Source organism: Protopterus annectens, chromosome 10.part0, assembly GCF_019279795.1.
Source record: "Protopterus annectens isolate FY-2018-M chromosome 10.part0, PAN1.0, whole genome shotgun sequence".
Lineage (NCBI taxonomy): Eukaryota > Metazoa > Chordata > Ceratodontiformes > Protopteridae > Protopterus > Protopterus annectens.
The window spans coordinates 33,004,534-33,022,935 of record NC_056744.1 but is presented as its reverse complement, the minus strand read 5'-3'; the positions used below and the strand labels follow the sequence as shown (position 1 = coordinate 33,022,935).

Below are 18,402 nucleotides of genomic sequence, written 5' to 3'. Positions count from 1 at the left end.
AGTGGAACAATTACATCCCTAGATTGAGATGCAATACCTTCAGATACAAGCTCTGTAGTTAAAGACTTCCTTACAAATGTGGATATATGGTGAGCAAAGGACATTTCGTGGACATAGTTTTCCAGATTCATAACCATGGATTCAGTTTATAAACCCTTAACTTTAGCCTTTATTTCTGAGATTAAATGTCAAAAACAGCAGTCCAAGAGCTGAACCCTGGAGTACATGTCTAGTGACAGGGCTTTTGGAAGCGTTATAGCCACCCATCCTAACTTCCCGGGTTCAAATTGTGAGCCAGTTTGATATCCTGAGTTATATAATGACTGACATTTGGCTAGGAGAGTTTATCTATGATACCAAAGTTTGGAATGGTGAATATATGTCGTATGCATTGTTCTGCCCTCATCCAGTGCTTCACTAACTTTTGTGAAGAAGTTGACCAGGTTAAGTAGGTAGCACTAATCCTTGACAAATACAAATTGGGTTGAGTCAAAAGTTTACAAGTCTGTAGGCTACTGATATCCTTTTATTTTAAATTCCATAATGATCCTTTCCATACCCTTACATTGAGGCTGGTTAGGCTTATGGATTTACAATTACCAAGGTCCATTAAAGGCCCCCTTTTGTGACTGTTGCTGTCCTCCATCCATCTGTCAAAGCCTGTTTTGAGGCTGCTATTGAAGAGCTTTTATGGGGAATCACACATGTCATTTTTCAGGCTGACCGATAGCCTGGTATTCTATCTGGCCCCATAAACATAGTATTCTTGTCCTTAGATATTACATTTTTTGGAGATTTGAGGTGGGGGTGGGTATGTGATCTGAAACTTTTAGAGGATGACAAGGGGTGAAGTTTGAGTAAAATGTGTCTGCCAGCAGCTTACACAGTGCTGGGCACTGTTTCTAACATTTTAACATATGTAAAGAAGGCTTTGCGGTTATCTTTTGCCTGGGTGGCTGTTTTTACCTCATATTTGGCTTTAGTTGATTTGATCAGGGCTTTGTGTTCATTGTTTAGTTTAGCAAGAGCATTTTGGCATCGTGAGAGTTAGATTTATTTTTTGTGTGCAGTAAGTTTTTTTTTTTATTTTATTACTGAGCCAGTTTATATTTGGGTTCTACCATATGGATTTATTTTTTCAAATTGACATTGTATTTATTTCTGAGGTGGAGAGATGCATCTATGCAGCTACTTACATGTGCATAAAATTTGGCAGTGAAGGATTCTGCATAAGCAGTGGGGTCATAGGGATGGAAAGGGCTTTGAATTTGGCCAAGTCACCACTCAGTTTTAGTAGATAAGCCTTTGTAAAATGTCTGAATATCAAGGTATCGTAAGATGCTTTTGGTTTCAGTCTTATGGTAAATGTGGTTGACAGTCATAAGTAAAATAAACTGTGTGGCTTCTTATGGGAAATGGCCAGGAACATCAAGTGGAAAAAAATGTGTTAAAGCACCAATACTTAAGAGAAAGGAACAGTTTAAAGCACAAAGAGAGGAAGAGGTAGGGAAGCCAGTACATATAGCAAAAGTTGGACATTAGGAATAAAAAATGTGGAAACAGGAGTAGGAACATTAAACAAAAATAACTGAAATGAAGAAAGAAAAAAAAAACAAGAAGGCAACCTTAAGGTTTCAAATGGAATGAAGTTCAATGGGTGAAGGATGTGTGGATAAGCACAGATTTACTTACTTTTGTCTAAATGAATGAAAATTAGACTTAGGAACCAGAGCCACTAGAGAGATATGGACTCTAAAGCAATGATCCCTAAACACACATTTAGTGTGATTAGGTGGAACATGTCATCATCATTTAAAAGATCAGTTTACTCCCATACAGTGTCATTCTCACATGTCCATTCAATTCAGACTGCTGTCACATGTCACTTCATCTCAAACAGCAGCAGTAAATGCCATTCTTTGCACTGTTACTAGTTACCGTGACTTTCAGTGAGGAAAACAGAATGGTCAAACCTAACAGTGCCTGTCCTCAGAGAGCAAGTGGCCCAACTTAGTTCTAGCAATAAAGAATACTTCCCTTTTATTTCAACTGCTGCACCAGGCATCTTAGCAAATATGCAACATATATGCCTACCTCTTGCAAACAATACATGCCTAAACAAGACAGAAGATCACAGAAACAAGCAAAATGCACACATATGAAACTCACAGACAACTAAATACTAAAGAGAGGTTGAATATTTGTAAAATATTAATTTCACCAAAACTGAATTTCAACTGCACATTTGAGCAAGAAGTATTATTGTCTATCTGTCTTCTTAATTTGCATTTCTAGACAGCTTTAGTTGGCATCTTTTTCTTTAGATGCATGGTATATGTGTTTCTCCAGGACTTTTTAAACTAAACTTAGTTAGTAAAGAAACATTCATTTTGAAACAATGGGAACTAAAGCAATGTTGCAGAAAAGAAGGGGTGGGTTAGTTGTAGTCTACAGTTGTCAGAGACCCTCAAATCGCAGCATACATTTCAGTTTTAGTGCATTGTTTCACAGTGCATTACATCTTTAGGTATGTGAAAATCAAATAAATAAAAGCTAAAACAAAAATAAAGCACATTGTTGTATCATATAAAGATAACGTCTCACCCTGAAGTCAATACCAACAGTGGCAATGAATCTCCCAGACAGAAACGCCCCATCCTTAAACTGGACCAGGAAACAGGTTTTTCCAACCCCTGAATCTCCAAGGAGCATGACCTAAAGTGGGGGAGGGGGTGAAATCCCATTAGAATCACAGAAACATTCAGTCTTGGACTTACTTACCAAGCTGGACACACTTAGAGAACAAACTCTGCATGAATACATAACCTGTTCAATAGTGGAGATGAGGATTTCTTACATGTTAGTATAGGCATCAAAAATACCTGCAAAGATGTGGCTCAAATCAAATGGTTATCCAAAAAGTTTCTGTATACCTTACAACTTCTTTATTTAAAGCTGACCGGATGAGATGCAAGGGTTTTGCCCAGACTCTGTTACTTACCAATGTATTTTATTTAACATTGTGTATACAACAAAATACTTTAACTAGAATTTCTGTATAATCATTCCATTTTCATAGACTCAAAAAACATTGGCATTTTATAACATATAATAAAAAATAGGAACAAAGGTAGGAAAAAGGGCAAAAATACAAGGTTAAACCAATGGGATGAAGGTATGGACCCATTAGGAAACTCAAAAGGTATGACAAAAAAATAAAAAACCTTCAAAGGAATGTATACTTGAGAAAGGGTAATAGAATATCTTTCCAAAGATTAGCTATTATGCTAAAGTAGAAAAAAGCAAAATTATTTTCCAAACTTTTTCAAGATGTATTTAGCATCAAACTAGTGTTGTTTTATATCAGCATGCTTATATAAATGTAGGGTTACCACCTGTCCCAATTTGTGAGGGACAGTCCCTCTTTGCGCAGTTGTGTCCTGACAAAAAATTAAAAAATTGCAAATGTTCTGAGATTTTAGGACAAAATTATTTTCTATATTTTATGTAATAGTTGCATAAAACAGTTATTCTGTATCTGAAATACCTAAATGTTATAAGAAACAGAATAAGCAACTAAAATACTACAAGAATAAGTTTTATTTAGGCAAAAAAGTTAAGTTCTATCCTTTGTACTGACCATGGGTATGTGTCGGCCTGTAAAATCTGATGTTTGTCTCAAAAATGTCCCACTTTGGCCATTTGAAAATGTGGCAACCCAATATAAATGTATTCCACAACCTGCTTTCTGAAACAGTAGAAATGGTTTATCTTTACAATGCAGTAAAAATTATCTTCCTCTAGCTATGGTGGGTATTAACAGCTTGCATCTCTTTTTGTCTAGTTGGTTTTGCCAGTACATCAGTAAATCCAAAACTAAACAAATTAGCATCATGATGAAAAGCCGACATTACCTATACAGCTATCAATGATATTATTTATTTTAACCCACTATCCATTGGCTTAGGGATAAACTAAACAGCAGTCCAAAATTCAAGCCTTCTCATCTTTCAATAACAATAAAAGTAGGAGTTTATATAACCCTTCATATCAAATCTTCTAGGAGACAAACACATTCCACTGATGATTGTATCCACAAATCTCTTATTGAAATATATTGTCTAGGATTATGATTATTCTTAATTTGAAATAAAAGAACAGAATTACATTTTTAAACATACAGATAAATCCACATTGACTTCAAATACTGTCTCTATTTTCTTTACAGCTTTTACTTTCAATGCTGCTAAAGAATTATTTAACATTTTCTGCAGTGCAAGATATGCCATTTCCTACAGTAAAAAGTTAGCTCCTGAAATAATATAACTCTGAGGGAAATCAGAAGAGGATGTATTAATATTCCAAGCAATTTACAACAGTTCATAAATAAATGTAACAAATTCATGGAACAGAAGCTTAGTTAAGGGTTGTTGTTATTTAAATAGTCTCATCCATAGGACAGGTATTTACTACAGTAATTCATAATAGCCCAATTAATAATATGTTATATTTTATCAAGATAGGGTTTGACAGTTCATAAAACTGAATACTATATTCTAGAGGCTAATAATTTTTACATTTCATCATACCTTCTACAGTGGATATAAAAAGTTTACACACCCCTGTTAAAATCCCAGGTTTTTGTGATATAAATGAGACAATAAATCATTTCCAAACTTTTCCCACCTTTAATGTGACCTATAGCCTGCACATTTCAATTGAAAAACAAACAAATCTGTTAGGGGAAAAATACAAAAAATAAAAAAAAACGTACAATAAGCTGGTTGCATAAGTGTGCACACCCTTAAATTAATACTTTGTTGAAACACTTTTGTTTTAATTACAGCATTCAGTCTTATTGGGTGCACACTTGCCATGAATTAAAGAGACTCTGATTAACCCCAAATAAAGTTCAGCTGTCCTAGTAGGATTTTCCTGACATTTACTCAGTTGCCTGCTACAGCAAAAGCCATGTTTCGCAGAGAGCTTACAAAGCATCAAAAGGATGTCATTGTTGAAAGGTATCAGTCAGGAGAAGGGTACAAAAAACTTTCCACAGCATTGGATATACCATGGAACACAGTGAAGACAGTTATCAAAAAGTGGAGAAAATATGGGACAACAGTGAAGTTGTAAAGAACTGGACGTCCCTCCAAAATTGATGAAAAGACAAGACGAAAACTGGTTAGGGAGGCTGCCAAGAGACCTACAGCAACACTGAAGGTGCTTCAGGAATTTCTGGCAAGTACTGGTTGTGTACTACATGTAACAACAATCTCCTGTATTTACCATATGTCTGGGCTATGGGGTAGGGTTGCAAGACGGAAGCCTTTTCTTAAACAGAAAAACATCCAAACTTGGCTAAAATTTGCAAAACAATACATCAAGTCTCCCAAAAGCATGTGGGTAAATATATTATGGTCTGATGAGATCAAGGTTGAAATTTCTGGCCACAATTCCAAAAGCTACACGTGGCGCAAAAACAACACTTCGCATCACCAAAAGAACACCATCCCCATGATGAAGCATGATGGTGGCAGTAACATGCTTTGGGGTTGCTTTTCTTCAGCTGGAACTGGGGCTTTAGTCAAGGTGGAGGGAATTAAGAACAGTTCCAAATACCAGTCACTTTTGGCCTAAAACCTTCAAGTGTCTGCTAGAAATGTGAAGATGAAGAGGAATTCACCTTTCAACACAAAAGTTACCCCACGCATGCATCCAAATCAACAAAAGAATGGCTTCACAAGAAGAAAAAAATAAGTTATGTACTTACCATAATGTTCCATGTGAGTTGTTTATCTCGCCTTTATTCTCACTGATGGGTTTGGAGCCGATCTGCAGCTCCGACACGGCCGATAGCAAAGCTCAAGGTTTGCCAGTAGCTCGAGACCAAGCCCCTTATCCCACAATGCACTGCTGGAATTACCTCAGATCTTGTTTGCTGCGAGTAACAGTATTTAGAAGTTATGTCCTTACCATAACGTTCCATGTGGAGTGTTCATCTCGCCTTTGTTCTTACACCTGGGTTCGGAGCCGATCCTCGGCTCTGTGTCGGCCGCTTGCAAGCTCTGCATCGAGAAGAAGCTCGAGACCAACCTAACTCCCACAATCCCCCTCTGCCTTTACCTCAAATCTAGTTTGCAAGCAAACCAGAAGTCAGAGAGAGAACACATTCATGCAAAAACAACATAACTGTAAAAACACTTATCCATATATATATACATAGATATACATATATACACAACCACTGCGAATGCAGAAGCCAAATAAAACAGACCAGGCACCAAACTGTACTTTCTTCCTGAGGGTGGGAGGGTGGGAATGTAAGAACAAAGGCGAGATGAACACTCCACATGGAACGTTATGGTAAGGACATAACTTCTAAATGTGAGAGTGTTCGATCTCGCCGTTTGTTCTTACACCTGGGTAGCGTCCCTAGCTCCATGTTCCTGAGGAACTCACGGGAGAACGTTCTTGAGCATAGTGGAACCAAAGGTTGCCCTGTCCCTAGAAACCCTGTCTACCTTGTAATGAGAAATGAATGTATGTGGTTTAGACCAAGTGGCAGCTGCACAAATAGTGTCTAATGGTAAGCGAGCTGCATGAGCCAGGGATGTAGAAACTGATCTTGTAGAGTGCCCCTTGGGTTTGACAGGTAAAGTTTGTTCTGAAGAATCATAAACGAATATAATGCAATCAGTTAGCCATTTGGAAAGGGTTCGTTTAGTAACTGCTACACCTTTCTTGCTGTCAGCAAAAGCTACAAAAAGTTGATCTGATTTCCTGTGATCCTTTGTTCTGTCCAGGTAAAATCTAAGTTGTCTATGAACATCCAACTTGTGTAACATATACTCCAACCTATTGGAGTGATTTTTGAAAAAGGTAGGCAGTTCAATGGATTGATTAATGTTATTAATAGAGCAAACTTTGGGGAGAAAGGATGGATTAGTGCGAAGAGATACTCTGTCAGAGTGAAAGATCAGATAAGGGTGTTTAATAGAAAGAGCCTGAAGCTCAGACATTCGCCTAGCAGATGTAATGGCCACCAAAAAGAGGGTCTTCCACGACAAATACTTCAATGGACAAGAGGAGGCTGGCTCAAATGGAGGTAACATCAATTTAGATAATAAAAGGTTTAGATTCCAAGGAGATGTAGGAGTTCTAACTGGTGGTCTAATATGGAAAGATCCTTTTAAAAAGGCCTTACAAAGTCTGTGAGCCATGATAGGTGCCCCACATTCTTCCACATGAACGTTGGAAATGGCAGCCAATTGCACTCTTAAAGTGGCAGGAGAAGCTCCTTGGTGGAACAATTCTGTTAAAAACTCCAAGATCTTGTTTAAAGGAGCTATAACAGGGTCCAAATGCTGTGTATTTGCCCAGAAAACAAAACGCTTCCATTTACTAGTGTAGGTCTTTGTAGTGGAAGCTTTATGAGAAGCCACTAGTATATTCTGAACTGCAGGTGAAAGAAGATCAGACCTGGCTAAGTAGGGAAGCGGAGCAGCCAAGCTGCTAGTTGGAGTGACAAGAGCGAAGGGTGGGGAGCCCCTGACTAGTGGGTCAGTAGATCTGGCTCCGGGTCCAGGATCCAGGGCCCCCGAATGCGGTGTGCCAGAAGAAAGGGGAACCAGATTTGACGAGGCCAGAATGGGGCAATGAGGATAATCGTCCTTTGCAGGTTGTTGGCTTTCTGCAGAAACTTTGCAATCAGGGGGAAGGGAGGAAATGCGTACAGGAGACCCGGGGGCCAATCGTGAACCAGCGCGTCCCTGGGGACTTCCCCTGGAGGGGGTAATAGGGCAAAGTAGCTCCTGCATTTGGCATTCATTGGAGACGCAAAAAGATCGCAGGAAGGCTGGCCCCATTTGCGAAAAATCTTTTTCGCAACTGACTGAGGGACCACTCGTGAGGCAACAGGATTGCTCTGCTCAGCCTGTCGGCTATGACGTTGGATGACCCCGGGATATGCGTTGCGATCAGAAAGCGACCCGTGGACTCCGCCCATTGCCAGATTCTCATGGCCTCTCTGCATAGCTGATAAGACTTGGTTCCCCCTTGTTTGTTTATGTACCAGACTACGGACATATTGTCCGTCTGAACTGCAATAGTCCCTAGAGGAAGAAGGGGAGCAAAGTGTTGCAACGCTAGAAACACTGCCCTCAACTCTAGAACATTGATGTGCAGATTGTACTCTAAATTGGTCCATTCGCCTTGGACTGTCTGTCCCTGAAAGATGCCCCCCCACCCTATCAGGGAAGCGTCCGTGGTCACCGTAGCTGTCGGCGTGGGTAGCACAAATGGTCTTCCGCTGGAAAGGTTGCAAGTCTGAAGCCACAAGGCTAGGTGTGATTTGCATGTGTTTGTGATCAGAATTTTGTGTGTCAGAGGTAGCTGTTGGAACGACCATTGTGCAAACAGTAGCCATTGTAGAACTCTCATGTGCAGTCTTCCCAATGGTATCGCAATGAGAGCAGCTGCCATGAGACCCAAAACCTTCAGAACCAGTTTTGCTGGGGATTTTCTGGATGACAGAAGAAGAGATATGTGGCTTTGTAGTGAGGCTATCCTTTCTGGAGGAAGCCTTAGAATTAAATGATGCGTATCCAATTCTGCTCCTATGAATAAGATATGCTGTGATGGCTGTAGTGAAGATTTTTCGAAATTTACGGAAATTCCGAGGGGAACACAAAGCTGTAGTGTGTAATCCCTGGCCTGAATCAGTTGACGCTGGGTGGTGGCAGAAAGGAGCCAGTTGTCTAGATACGGAAACACCTGGAATCCGAGGCGTCTCAGGTGAGACGCCACCACTGCCATGCATTTGGTGAAAACCCTGGGGGCTGAGGTCAGACCAAAGGGCAGGGCTCAAAACTGAAAGTGGCTGGCTCCCAGCCGGAAGCGCAAGTGATCCCTGGACGCCCTGGCCATTTTGATGTGGTAATATGCGTCCTTCAGATCTATTGAGCACATCCAGTCATCCTTCTGTAAAAATGGAAGGATCGATTGAAGCGTGACCATTCGGAACTTTTCTTTCTTGACGAAGGAATTGAGGTTGCTTAGGTCCAGAATCGGCCTCCAGTCCCCTGTCTTCTTTGGAACTAAAAAGAACCTTGAGTAAGTTCCGAATCCTCTTTGGTCCGCTGGGACTGGTTGGATGACTCTTTTTTCTAGCAGCTTTGAAATTTCTATAGCTGCCGGGTCACGCAGATGGGGCGGCACATCTGGGAGTCTTCTCTTCGGAATGGGGGGCAGTAGGAAGGGTATTCTGTAGCCTCTGGTAACAACGCTTTTTACCCAGTTGTCTGATGTAAGATTTTGCCAGGCCTGAGGGTATAAAGCTAAGCGACCCCCGACTGCCTCCAGAGCAGGACAGTCGGGCCTCCTCTCAGGAGTGCTGGAAAGGTTTTCCAGGGGGTGTATCCCTGTCACCTTGGTTTTGCGGACCCCATCTGCCGCCAGGGCGGCGTCTTCCACCTCTGCCCCCTCCTCTGCCTCTAGAGGGGGCATCACCCTGTGTGCCTGGGAAAGATCCTTGGGGTTTTCGAAACCACATTTTTCCACCACGTTGCCCTTTGGGGTACGGTCTGGATGGGGTGGAAAAACGGACTCCGACAGCTGACAGAGTCTTTCCCTCCTGCTTACACCGGGTAAGGGTCTCCTTTACTTTGGGGCCAAAGAGAGTGGCACCATCAAATGGGGCGTTAGTAAAGGAAGACTTGAAGGCTTCCGCAAATGAACATAAGCGCATCCAGGATTGTCTACGAAGAGCAATCGCTGAAGCTGCTGCCCTACTCGATCCTTCGGCTGTGTATGAGATCAGCCTCATGGACGAGTTTACAATGGATGTAAGGGTATTGAGATGTGCTGTAACTTTTTCTGAAACAGCAGCATCTGTAGTACCCTGGAGGGTATCTCCCAACTCTTTGATTAGATCCCTCTGTAGCCGTGTGAAGTGGGTCAAATAGTTCAGGGATCGCATAGAAAAAGCCGCTGAACTAAAAATGCGCTTCCCGTACCTGTCCATAGTCCTATAATCTCTGTTAGGTGGATGGACAGATGAGGAAGATTCCGACATCTCCTTTTTCGTGGCCGCTGCCACCACCATAGCGTCCACTGGCACTCCCTTTGTTAGATAAGCCTTATCCTGAGGGGCAGTAATATACTTGTTAGGCTTTCTAGGGACTGGCTCCACCATGTCAGGCGTCTCCCACGCCCTTCGAGCAATCAGCTCCATCAACTCATCGAAGGGCGGAGTGACCCAGGAGGAGGAAGGGCGAGCACCGAATGCCTTCAGCAAGACTGACTCATCCTCAGAAGGGGGGAGGGCTTGCCAATCACCTCTCTGCTTTGGGATCTCCAGGATGTCAGAAAAAGAGACATCCTCTGAGGGTGACTTTGGGGACCCTTCTGACTCATCCAAGTCAGTGTCCGATGTTAATGATTCTTGTGGAGAATCTAAGTGTCTCCTCTTCGGGGGGGAGCATCCGAAGAAGCCTCCGAGGAAGAGGGGGCACCCTCCAGGGGTGGCTGAGACACAGGTGCTCGACGCTTAGATGTAGCCGTGGGTGCAGAGGAGGATAACGGTCCTTTATGGGGAGGAGAAGCTGTTTCTGCTGATGTGGTTGTCTGGGTAGACAACACCTTCCTCATGAGGTCGAAGGCCCCCGGGTCCCGAGTCGAGGTATCTCCCGGTTCCGAGGAAATGGGAAGAATCCCCGAGACAGGCACCGAAGGCATCGACCCCGAGGACGGAGCCGAGTCGATCCGAGCCGAGGCCCCGAGAGGGGGCGTCGGAACCGAAACATCGGTCCGACTCTCGGTCCCGGAACCAAGGATGGATCTTCGGCTCTGAGACTCCGGTACCGGATCTGATGGAGTCGAGGTGAACGGAGCCGACCGAGAGAAGGATGGTTCTGGCACCGAGGGCTCCACAATCAGCAGATCAGCCTCTTCCGGCTCCGAAGACTGGACAGATTTTGGAGGAGGAACAGATGGAGATAAGGGAAGGCCTTCGAGTCTCGACACCAACTGAGAGGAGACTGAGATGAGCTTGGATAAGGCCGTATTCTCCATTAATTTCTGCACCACGCGGTCTACATCGGTGTCGGAGAGGGGTCTGGAAGAGCGCATCGAAGGAATCGAAGACGGAGCCGACCTCAACAGTGTCGGGGGAGGGAGCTCCGTCACCGGTTCCAAGACTCGAGGCTCGGAAACTGACAAAAGTTGAACACTCGGCCCCGAAGTCTGTGGAACCGGTGATCGAACTTTAACTGAAGAGCTCAGAGCTGATGACCTGGGCTCCGACGTCTTCGATTCCTTCGAGGATTTGGATGCCTGGTCTGAAGCATCCAGAGCCTCTTGAAAGGTAGGTTTTAAAAGACCCATATCCATAAGTTTCCTGCGCCTATCTGTCATGACCCTTCCACTGAAAGAATGACAAATTGACCAGTCTTCTTGCAGATGGAGAGGGCCAAGACAGTAGACGCAGGAACTATGATTATCAGTCACTGACATCTTTTGCCCACATTGGCAACGTTTAAAGCCAGACTTAGCTTTCTCAGACATCATAGTTAAAGCTAACAAAGATAAAGTTAGTAAAATGTCAAGTCCAGTAGGTATGTCTAATCCGGTAATTTAGTCAAATCCAGTAAAAAGGTCAATCCGGTAGTCAATCCAGTAAAAGGGTGGGGTTAGGCCCCGAGGGAAAACTCTAATAAAGTTTAAATAACTTTATATGGAACCGAGAATTCCTCGAAACACTATAAACACACACACACAGTCACTTAGATAACTTTTAAAAAAAGAAAGAAATTCTTAAGAAATACAAGAAAAATATAAATCTTAGCTTAAGGTTGCTCGAGCTCATCAAACTGATGCGAACGCTGCAGCGGCAAACTAGATCTGAGGTAAAGGCAGAGGGGGATTGTGGGAGTTAGGTTGGTCTTGAGCTTCTTCTCGATGCAGAGCTTGCAAGCGGCCGACACGGAGCCGAGGATCGGCTCCGAACGCAGGTGTAAGAACAAACGGCGAGATCGAACACTCTCACATATATATATATATATATATATATACAAACATATACATACCCTTTTATGTATTTCTACCAAGAACACTTCCCAAAAGGGGAAGAAGAAATATTGAATAACCAGGATGGTACTAGCCTCTAAGTCAACAGTCAGCCAGGAAGGGGAAGGAGGGAGGGACGTGAGAATAAAGGCGAGATAAACAACTCACATGGAACGTTATGGTAAGTACATAACTTCTTTATGTGAAGTTGTTAAATCTCGCCATTTATTCTCACTGATGGGTAGCATCCCTAGCACCCTCAATCTTGGGTGGCTCATGGGAGTATGTTCTTCAGTACAGTGGAACCAAAGGAAGACCTGTCCCTTGAAGCCTTATCTACTTTGTAATGCGTGATAAAGGTATGAGGCTTAGACCAAGTGGCTGCAGCACAAATATTGTCAAGGGGCAATTTAGCTTGAAAAGCAGAAGACGTAGAGACTGCTCTGGTAGAATGAGCCTTAGGTTTGTGCGTTAACGGCATGCTCGCATTCTCATAAACAAAGGACATACAATCCGGTAACCATTTAGATAAGGTTGTTTTAGCCACTGGATTGCCTTTTCTTGCTTCTGAGAAGGATACAAAAAGTTGGTCTGGTTTTCTAATATCTTTAGTTCTGTCAAGATAGAATCTGAGCTGTCTGTGAACATCAAGTTTGTGCAGCATATATTCCAATTTGCTAGAGTGGTTGGGAAAAAAGACTGGCAGCTCAATGACCTGATTGATATTTGACTCAGAACAGACTTTAGGTAAAAATGAGAGGTTTGTTCTGAGAGATACTCTATCAGCATGGAAAATCATGTAGGGTGGTCTGATAGATAATGCTTGAAGTTCTGACACTCTGCGGGCAGAAGTAATGGCCACAAGAAATATTGTTTTCCAGGATAAAAATTTGAGATCACAAGAAGATGCTGGTTCACAACAGCATAAGGTTTAAATTCCAGGGAGAATAGGGAATTTTGATCGGATGGCTCATATGAAGAACGCCTTTAAGAAAAGTCTTAGATAATTTATGGCCCATGACATTTGAGCCACCAAACCCAAGGTGAAAATTTGAGATGGCAGCTAACTGAACTCGAACTGTAGAAGCTGCTGCCCCTTCCTTAAAAATTTTTGTCAAAAATTCTAAAATAGAAGATAGCGGAGCTCGGAAAGGGTCAATGTTCTGCGTGTTGACCCAAATTGAGAACCTTTTCCATTTGCTGCCATATAATTTCCTGGTAGATGGCTTGTGAGAAGACAAGAGAATTTGTCTTGTATCTTCTGAAATTGAATGAAGCCTGGCAATTAGGGGAAGTGGATTAGCCAAGCAGTCAGTTTCAGGGACTGCAGTGAAGGATAAAGGTCCCCTGACGGGTGCGTCAGAAGGTCCAGAACTGGGTCCAGGATCCATGGATCTTCCAACAGATGATGGTGGAGAAACGGAAACCAAATCTGTCGAGGTCAGTAGGGGGCTATGAGTATAACAGTCCTTCCCAGCGATTTTGCTTTCTGTAAAAATCTGGGTATTAATGGGAAGGGTGGAAATGCATAAAAGAGACCCAGGGGCCAATTGTGTAAAAGTGCATCTCTCGGGGAATGACTGGGAGGTGGTATTAGGGCAAAGTAGCTTCTGCATTTTGAATTGATGTGGCTGTCAAAAAGGTTGCAGCAAGGCTGGCCCCATTTGCGGAAAATCAACTCCGCAACCTGTTGTTTGAGAGACCACTCGTGAGGGAGCAATATCGCCCTGCTTAGCTTGTCCGCTATCACGTTGGATTTCCCTGGGATGTGCGTTGCTAACAGAAAATGCTGGGATGACACAGCCCATTGCCAGACCCTGAGGGCTTCTCTACAAAGGGAGTAAGACTTGGTTCCGCCTTGCTTGTTCAAGCACCAGACTACTGACATGTTGTCCGTCTGAATTGCAATAGTTCCTAGAGGGAGAGAGTCCTGAAAGTACTGCAACACCAGAAGCATCGTTCTCAACTCTAGAACACTGATATGCAGATGTGATTCTTGATCTGTCCATGTGCCTTGGGTAGTCTTTCCCTGAAAATGCCCCCCCCCCACCCTATCAGGGAAGCGTCCGTGGTCACAGTGGCTACTGGGGAGGGGGAATAAAGGGTCTTCCGATTGTGACATGGAGAGACGTCAACCACCACCGAAGATCTCTCCTGCAAGAATCCGTGATGAGAATCATATGGTGCATCTGTAGTTTCTAGTAAGACCACTGAGCGAAGAGGAGCCATTGAAGAATTTGCATATGAATCCTTGCGAGTGGTATAGCCAGGATTGCTGCTGCCATCAAACCTAGCAACTTAAATACCTCTGCTGCTGTAGCTTTGTTCTTTGACACCAGTGAGCTGATGTTTTGACGAAGAAGAGAGACTCTTTCAACAGGGAGACATAGAGTGGTAGTTGAGGTATTTAACTCTGCTCCTATAAAAACTGTATGCTGCGATGGCGATAAGGCAGACTTTTCGAAGTTGACTGTAATGCCTAATTGATGGCAGAGTGTCAGAGTGTATTGTGTTGCCTGAGTCAATTGATGCCTGGTGGCAGTGGTGAGGAGCCAATCATCTAGGTATGGAAACACCTGGAATCCTAGATGTCTCAGGTGAGCCGTGACCACTGCTATGCATTTGGTGAACACCCTGGGGGCTGTAGTGAGACCAAAGGGCAGGGCTCGAAACTGGTAATGATTGGCTCCCAGCCGGAAGCGCAGATGATCTCTGGAGCATCTGTTCATCTTTATGCGATAGTACGCGTCCTTGAGATCTATGGAGCACATCCAATCGCCTTTCCCTAGGAAGGAAAGAATGGACTGAAGTGTGACCATTCAGAACTTCTCTTTGAATGTGTCCATCAGTGACGGACATTTTCTGCCTACAATCTGGGCATTTTTTGAATCCCAATTTAGGATGGGATTTCTCCTTTTCATCCGATATAGTTAGTAACAAACAGTAAATTGAAAAGAGTAAGACAGAAAAGTCCTTACTCACTTTTTTCTCTCAAATCTTGGCTTTTATGCAGAGCTCGTTATTTTAACTAGAACTTACTGAAAAGATTTTTACTAATATTCCTTCTGAAAATATGTCTGAGTCTGTAATTTCATGTTTGTCAGAAAGCTATGGAGGTGTGTACCAATGGACTAACTTGACTGGTTAACATTCATCATTCATTGTAGGTTGTTTCATTGGATGATACCAACTTTTAAACGCTGAACCCAGCTTACCTATTTGGATCTGAAGAAGGCTGCTGAAAGCGCTTGTCTGTTGTTTACATCAGAAGGGTTGTTCACTTTCATGTTCGTTTTTTCTGTTTTTATGACAACCACATGTTTTAAAGCTGTGGAATTACAAGGCCACTTGACTTTTACAACAGCAAAGCTCAATATTTCATATATTGTGGATTCAATATGGCAAAAGCCTGTGATTGAAGCTATTGTTTTGAAGCTGTATTTTCGCCATTTTGGTTGTTTAGCAAGTTTTGAATACTCAGATGAAATACTAATACTTGTGGTGCAACGCTCTTCCAATATTTACATTATTTTTTGTTCTGCTGTGTGTTCTTTAGCGGAATTCACTTCTTTTTCTGGATAAGACTAAACAAAAGTCAGTCGTAGTGAAGAGTGATGGTCTGAGATTTCACATGAGTAAATGTACCTCATTACGGAATCCTTGATATGCTTAAACTTATGACTGCATAAAATACTTTAGAAATATACCAAACGTTCACAGATACCCAACCCCACTTTGGATGAGATATCTAATATTTGTACAAAGTAACATTACAAATAAATTGCAGGAACCACTGAAAGATTGGCATTCCTGCCTTACATCATTTGTTACAGAAAGAATAGGAACATTTTGAATATTTAGAGCTATAGTGTGGTAGTGGTACACAGGGCTTTTTAATTACATTCAAATACTGCTCTGGAAATCCTTAAATTCATTACCTCAGTATCATTCAAAATGTCTTGTATCTTTGAAAGAACTGTATATAGACCTAAGAATATAAGGGATGTCATTATAACTAATAAAATGTTCTCACTTATTATTAGTACTTTGGATAAATATCCTAACTCCAGCTGTGTGGCTGGTAATTGGATTAATTACATCATTTTTAATTAATCTAACAACATTATTTTTATTACTTACCAATGGATTTTGTATATATTTCAGTAAATGTAATAATTCTTAATAAATATGCAGTGCCTTGTTTTCAAACATAACCTCATTTTGAAAACTTCTTTTCCTATGAGACAGAATTCTAAAAAAATATTGCACTTATAAACTCCAGGTCTACTATTTCACAACATGATTTATCTATTACATGTGTGAAGTAAAATCTGGGGTTCCTGTTGAAATTCCAAGGATGAATGTGAGGAAATACCTTATCAAGTCTGAAGATGAAGTACTTCAGAATATTCTTCCTAGTCAAAAACACTAATAATGTAACAACTAGCCATGAGATTTAATTTTTGTGTATGAACTGCAGTTTACTTTCCTATAATTTGTGTCTCATACCTGTAACAGTGTGCCATAAGCTTAGGTAAAACGATGAGGCAGGCTTGATGTTGTTCTCGGCGGTTAACTGCCAAGCCAGTCTAATGACCCACCAACATGAATTTATGCCATTTTACTGATGATACATTATAAACCAGATAGAGGATATTAGGGAAAATAATGCATTTCCACCCATTTTGTTAGCAAAGTCATCATGGTTGAATTAGGCACAGCGAAAGAGTGAGGAAAGAAGAGAAAGGGAGCCTGTTGAAAAGTCATGTTACTATAATGAAAACTAAGCATAATCAGAACCTGTTAAAGTAACAGGAAGGGTTTGTTAGAAAGAAAAGACACTGACTATTTTAACAATGGCTACTATGATAGCCCTCAGGGGCATGCTACCACAATACATTTAAATGTATTAATTCACTTGAATCTCTCAATAAATTTCAAAACCATATGAGAAGAAACCAGAAAGATACAAAAAAAATAAGGCAAGACAAAGCATCTGACTCCGATACTGGATTGTGCAGATTTGGTGCAGGCTATCAAACTTCTCTCATAGATGAATTCAATGGACAAGTAAGCATAAGACCTCTACAGGAAAATGTGTCTAAATGAAGGTGATACGAATTATGCAAGATATGGAAGGAAAGCAGTATATAAAGAAAAAAAAGCCTTATCGCCATCACATAGTGAATGCAAGAACAGGGCAGTCAGAATTTATTACAACAATGTGGTCACTTTTTCAATTTGCTCCTCAACAAAATGAACCATCCTGGTACATACTGGAAATATAACTTCAGTTAGACAAATTTATATTTCTTCATTCCGCCTTGCCCATTTAAATACCAAGCAGTTTTGCACCATATAAATATTTAAGGTACAAAAAATTGAGAAAGTATAAAAAAAGTTCTTTTAGCTAGTCATGTATCATTGTGTGTTGACTGACATTTGGATTTTGTCATTTGGGTTTAGGCATAGATGTTTACAAACTGACTTTCTTTTGCACTTGGATCTGTCAGTTAAATATAATTATCAAAGGTGTTAGAAAACAAAGAATTTGTCATAAATATATGCAAGAGTTCACAGCTGACTCTTTCCATGTACACAAAAATTGCTTGGACAGAACAACAGAATAAAAGAGAACTAAGCATAACAGATATAAACCAAGTTCATTAGGCAGAAGTGTGGCAGTACTTGGAGAACACTGTAGTAGCAAGGTGACCAGACATGGCAAGTGTTCTGCAGTCTTCTGCCACAAAGATACCCAGTTACTGATACAGCGATATACTGGTACCACTTAAACACTACCAAAAGACTGAATGGCATGACAGAAAGCAAATGACAAATACATTTTTGAATGTAACAAGCCCTGTGTGGCTGTACCCTAATAACACATTCTCATTCTGAAGTGACCAATCTTGGAGAAAACGTGTGCGACTTGAAAACATTAATGAGTACGAGGAGTTGGGAGTACATCCCCACAGGAGGAGCGGAGGGTCTTGCTTTCTCGTAAAACAGCTTCAGTCAAATTCGTTTTCAGTAATTTATCTGTTAAATGCCATTCTGTACTTTTAGGCTACCTTAGGCTACCTAGTTAACTAGGATCCAATACAACCGCCTGGCACAGAATGTAGCACTCACAACAAATGCTGGAGATGAGAAATGAAAGCTTGGTATATAAAAAGAAGTGCGGCTGGTTTTGAGCACAGTGACCTTAAAAATAATGCAGGGCAGGACTCAATGGAGTTAAAACTTACCTACTGAACCCACAAGGCAACAGTCAGTAAAGTGGGAACATCAAGAATAAAACACTTGACATCTGTGACTTGCCAAAGAAGACCA

At 41.5% G+C, this 18,402-nt stretch overlaps 1 protein-coding gene across 3 annotated transcripts in view; it reads right to left on the bottom strand.

Moving 5' to 3' along the window:
• Positions 1 to 18,402, bottom strand: part of RAB37 (RAB37, member RAS oncogene family) — a 2,500,291-nt gene that overhangs the window by 1,016,757 nt on the left and 1,465,132 nt on the right. The window contains exon 2 of one of the 3 annotated variants that reach the window (XM_044084984.1): positions 2,605 to 2,715. The exons of the other annotated variants lie outside the window; for them this stretch is intronic. Coding sequence (XP_043940919.1) covers positions 2,605 to 2,715 — 111 coding nt within the window. The remainder of the gene's footprint in view (positions 1 to 2,604; positions 2,716 to 18,402) is intronic. 3 annotated transcript variants of the gene reach the window in all.